The 5,067-nt window shown below is 38.9% G+C and overlaps 1 protein-coding gene across 1 annotated transcript; it reads right to left on the bottom strand.

Annotated features, from left to right (window-relative positions):
• Positions 1–474: 474 nt before the first annotated feature.
• LOC131843357 (uncharacterized) lies at positions 475–4,772 on the bottom strand (the record flags this gene model as incomplete). The annotated part of the gene is made up of 5 exons (XM_059191984.1): positions 4,427–4,772; positions 2,649–4,394; positions 2,139–2,432; positions 1,172–1,781; positions 475–737 (listed from the first exon to the last, which is right to left on the bottom strand). Coding segments are annotated over exons 1-5 (3,259 nt in total), but the record flags the coding sequence as incomplete, so codon positions are not given.
• Positions 4,773–5,067: the final 295 nt, after the last annotated feature.

Raw genomic sequence — 5,067 nt, forward strand, 5'->3', positions numbered from 1 at the left:
CAACATATTCATGACTGAATCGGTTCCAAAAGTGTTGCCGTAGATGCTCAATTCTTTTGTAGCGGTCCAATCGAGTGATGTTGACGGAGTGTACCTGCGGCTGAGAAACGGATATTAGCGGTCGTCCAATTAAAAAGTGCGAAGGAGTGAGAGCGGTAAGGTCGTCAGGAGACGAAGAAAGAGCAACAAGGGGACGGGAATTTAATATAGCCTCAATTTGGACTAGGTATGTGTTCATCTCCTCATATGTTAGATGAGAAGAATGAACAATGGTTTTTAAGTGTCTTTTTGTAGACTTAACGGCGGCCTCTGTTATACCATTAAAATGTGGACTATAAGGAGGAGTAAAGCTAAACTTTATCGCTTCTTGTGCAAAATAGGTTTCTAAATTTGAATTAGCCAAGAATTGTGCAAGCTCATTAAATACGCCCACAAAAGCTGTGCCGTTATCAGAGAGGATACTGTGTGGTTTACCCCGACGAGCAACGAATCTCTTTAACGCGGCAAGATAGGCGTCTTTGGTGAGATCCGTCACAAGCTCCAGATGAACAGCCTTTACTGCCAAACAGACGAACACACAGATATAGGATTTAATGAGTCTGGCACCTCTGCCTTTACGGTCAGCTATCAGCATTGGTCCGGCGTAGTCGACACTACAATTATAAAACGGAAATTCAAGCTGTGTCCTCGTGCGTGGTAGCTGACCCATGACTGGTTGCACCGCTTGACACCTAAATCTGAAACATTTGACACATTCTCTGAATGTACCTTTAGATAAATTTCTACCTCCTAAAGGCCAGTAAGTTTGACGAATGTGTGATAAAAGAAGTTGTGGCCCTGCATGCATAAGCTTAAGATGTTCACAACGAAATAATATTTTCGTAATGTGATGTTTACTATCTAGCAATATTGGATGTTTTGTGTCGTAACTGTAGTTAGCGTTATCTAACCTGCCACCTACGCGAATTACACCTCGATCATCCATAAATGGAGACAGTGAAGCAAGCCTATTTTTGCTGGATAGTGGCCTTTTTAAACTAAGTGTTTTGTATTCGTCAGAAAACATTTCCATTTGACTAAAACGTAACATAACAGTAAATGCTTCATTTAATTCATCACAGGATAAATGACCACACAACCTGCTGTTAGGATTTTTAAATTAAAAATGAACCTAAGTACATAAGCGAAAATACGTTTTAATTTGTTTATGTTAGATTTATTACTAATCAAACGACTGATAACTGATTGAGTTGATTGACAGTTATCTACTAAATGAACTTTAAATTCAGGTATGTCGGAATTAGAACCTGTATTTGGCATTTTAGGCCAACGATCTTCACCTAATTTTAAAAACTCTGGGCCCGACCACCACAATTTACAGGTGCCGATTTGATCGGCCCTCAGCCCGCGAGATATGAAGTCGGCCGGGTTCTCTTTCGACGACACGTATCTCCAAGAATTTTCCCCGGTACTTTCTTGTATCTCACTGACACGGTTACGAACAAAAGGCTTTAATTTATTCGGCGATGCAGATAACCAACAGAGAACTATCGTCGAATCACACCAATAATAACACTTATTTATTTTAATAGTTAGTGAGTCTACTACCTTTGCACTCAGTCTTGCTCCCAACAAGGCCCCGCACAGTTCAAGACGGGGTATGGTTGTATGTTTAATGGGAGCTACCTTATTTTTCGAAGTTAAAAGGTGAACGGTTATAGTATCATCATTATTTAGGCAACGAACGTACACACATGCCCCATAGGCACACTCGGATGCATCTGTAAAAATGTGCAACTCAATTATTTTATGATTAACACTAAATGCATGCCGTGGTATGTTTAAATTATTCAAACACGATAACGTAGTGACGAATGACGACCAACATTCTTGAGTGTCACGAGAAACCGGTTCGTCCCACGAACATTTTTCTAACCATAATTTTTGCATTGTTATCTTTGCCAATACGACACACGGCCCTACTAGCCCTAATGGGTCAAAGATTTGACTAATGCAAGATAAAATGTAACGTTTAGTTATTTTATTAGTTGGAGGTAGATTTATAGAAAAAGTTAACTGATCTAAATCGCGAACCCAGTTTAAGCCCAATACTTTAGCAGTGTTATGAGATTGATTACGATTTAAATCCAGAATGTTATTATCATTCTGATCAAGGGATGACAACATAGCCTTCATCACTTGTGGGCTATTAGATTGCCATTTTCTTAATTTGAATTGAGCTGATGCTAAAATCGAACTCACCTCCTTGCATAACAGTATGGTTGCTGACTCAGTGTCACTGCCTCCCAAATAATCATCAACGTACATGTCCCGTTGTATAGCTTGCTTTACGTCATCATTAGACGCCTGTGAAGCGAGACTTACGAGTGCCTTTGTCGCTAAGTATGGTGCCGAAGCGGTGCCATAAGTAACTGTATTAAGAACAAAGGTTTTAAGCGGTTCATGTTGATTAAATCTAAATAGGATTTTTTGTAAAGAGCGTTGAGATTTATTTAAATCTATAGCTCTATACATTTTCTCTACATCTCCTGATACAACGTATCTATGTTTTCGAAAACGAAGTAAAATAGAATAAAGATCGTCCTGTACAGTCGGACCGATCATTTGTAGGTGATTTAAAGAAATACCTGAAGTCGTCACAGCTGACGCGTCAAAGACAACTCTTAATTTAGTTGTAGTACTTTGCTCGCGCGTAACACCGTGATGTGGTAAATAGTAACTTATGTTATCATTTGAGTTACTAACTTCAGACATATGCCCTAATTGCAAGTACTCGTGCATAAAATCGATATACCTACCTTTGAATAAGGGATCACGTTCAAACCTACGTTCGAGCGAAAGAAATCGAACTTTCGCCATTTGGTATGAGTCACCTAAAACATCTGGTGACTGTTTAAATGGCATTTTAACAATAAAACGCCCGTCTTCGCCACGAGTAGTAGTGCGTAAAAAATGTTCCTCACATGCACGTTCCTCGGCTGACAACGAATGTTTTTCTGATATTGAATCTAGTTCCCAAAACCGAGTGAGTTCAGGTTTTATTTCCTGCACAAAATTACACACTGGTTGGTCACGGGATGGACTAGGTTGCGCAATAAACCCAGAAATAAGCCATCCTAATTTAGATTCGTATAACCTAGGTTGACATTTGCCTAGATTTATTGTGTTAGTACCTAAAATATTCCAGAACTGTTCAGCACCTAGTAAAATGTCTACGCTTGACGGTTTATAATAGTGAGGGTCAGCTAGACAGATGCCTGATGGAAGTGGAATAGTACTTATATCAATTAATGTCGATGGTAATGATTTGGTTATCTCTGGTAATACTAAACAATCAATTGTTGTTTTAAATTTACCCGAGTAAGATTCTAAGGTTAAGGAACAAGACTGTGTGCTTTTACAAGTTTGCTGGTTAATACCCGTTATTCTGGAGTTTACGTTACGTTTAAGTGAACCCAGCTTACCACACAGCTCCTCAGTTATAAAGTTTGCGGTACTGCCGTTGTCCAGCAGCACCCTCGCTACGTGGCTGCGGCCGCTGCTGTCGCGCACCTTCACCCTCGCTGTGGAAAGCAATACGGTGGACGAAGTAGTATTCTGTATAGCTTTGGCAGTTAAAGTAACATTATCTGTTATTTGACTACTGGTAGTCGGCTCACTGTCTTTGTCTACGTGTAACAGTGTATTATGTTTTGCCTTACAATACTTGCACCGAGCCCACAATTTGCATTTTTGTTCGGAATGGCCCGGGTTTAAACAGTTAAGACAAACCTTGTATTCTTTAGCCTTCTGATTACGAACATCTGACGTCAGTTTTCGAAAACTATCACACTTAAATAAAACATGACTTTGTTTGCACATTGGACAATTTGAGCTCGAAACCTTATTTGAAATATTATTATTATCAGTTGATGTTATGGCAAAACTTTTTTGCTTATTTGATTTATTGTTTGAGGTCTTGTTTTTAATAGCTTCAGAGTCCTCAACTGATTCCAACAAGTCTGCCCTGTTATTTAAAAAAGTTAAAAATTTAGACAATGTAGGTGCCTCGGATAACGTATTTCTAAATTCTTCCCAATGAACGTAAGTTTTAGTATCTAATTTGTGAGCCATTATATAAATAATTAAGGTGTCCCAGTGCTGCGTCGGTTGTCCTAAAATTGTTAAAGCTCTGAGATTTTTTGTAGTACTATCGACTAAATGACGTACTGCTTTACTGGACTCCTTTTCTATTTGATCGACATTAAATAACGATTGAACATGATTATTTACCAAAAGACGATTATTATTGTAACGTTTCGTCAATAAATCCCAGGCGATGCTGTAGTTACCAGAATTAAAATCCAAGCTTCTAATAATTAAGGCAGCAGCACCTTTAACGAGGACCTCAGATAATGAAATTTACTTATGTCATCCAACAATGTGTTCTTGTGTATAAGAGAATCAAACGTGTCTCTAAACTCGAGCCAATGCTGATAGCTTCCATCAAAATGTGGTAAACTAATCTGTGGTAATTTCACAACACTATGTTTCGACTGTGTGGCGTCATTATTATCTGAAGCTTGTACGGAACTCACCAACACGCTGGCTCTTCGCTCGCTATGCTGACGTCGCACCTCGCGCGCCGATGACACCAAGGAGAAGTATTGGTTTTGAAAGGCTTCGCGATCAGCCAATGCCTCGGCGGAGTCCTCCATCAGCAGCTCGATATCCCCCTGTATTTTATCATAGTCATTGTATAATAAATCCATTTTATCAAGTCGGGTTTCCAGTTCTGTTACTTGTAAATCACTTAATCGTGAACAAGAAAGGACTACATTTAAATAATTGCTGAAAAGCGTAAGTTTAGCTTTACAGCTTGCACGTTTCTTAACTAATTCTTTAAGTTTAGAGTCCATTATTCAAATAAATAATAATTACGTTAATTCGTAACTAATGAGCAAGCACTGCGTTGAATAAATTGCAAAGCGACCACTTTGTTGAGTGAATGACTAGCGGTCAACTAACTAAAGTGCCTGGTAGCTGACCTTAATATAATTCGAAAAA

Source organism: Achroia grisella, unplaced genomic scaffold, assembly GCF_030625045.1.
Source record: "Achroia grisella isolate CSIRO2021 unplaced genomic scaffold, CSIRO_AGI_Agris_v1 utg2959, whole genome shotgun sequence".
Lineage (NCBI taxonomy): Eukaryota > Metazoa > Arthropoda > Insecta > Lepidoptera > Pyralidae > Achroia > Achroia grisella.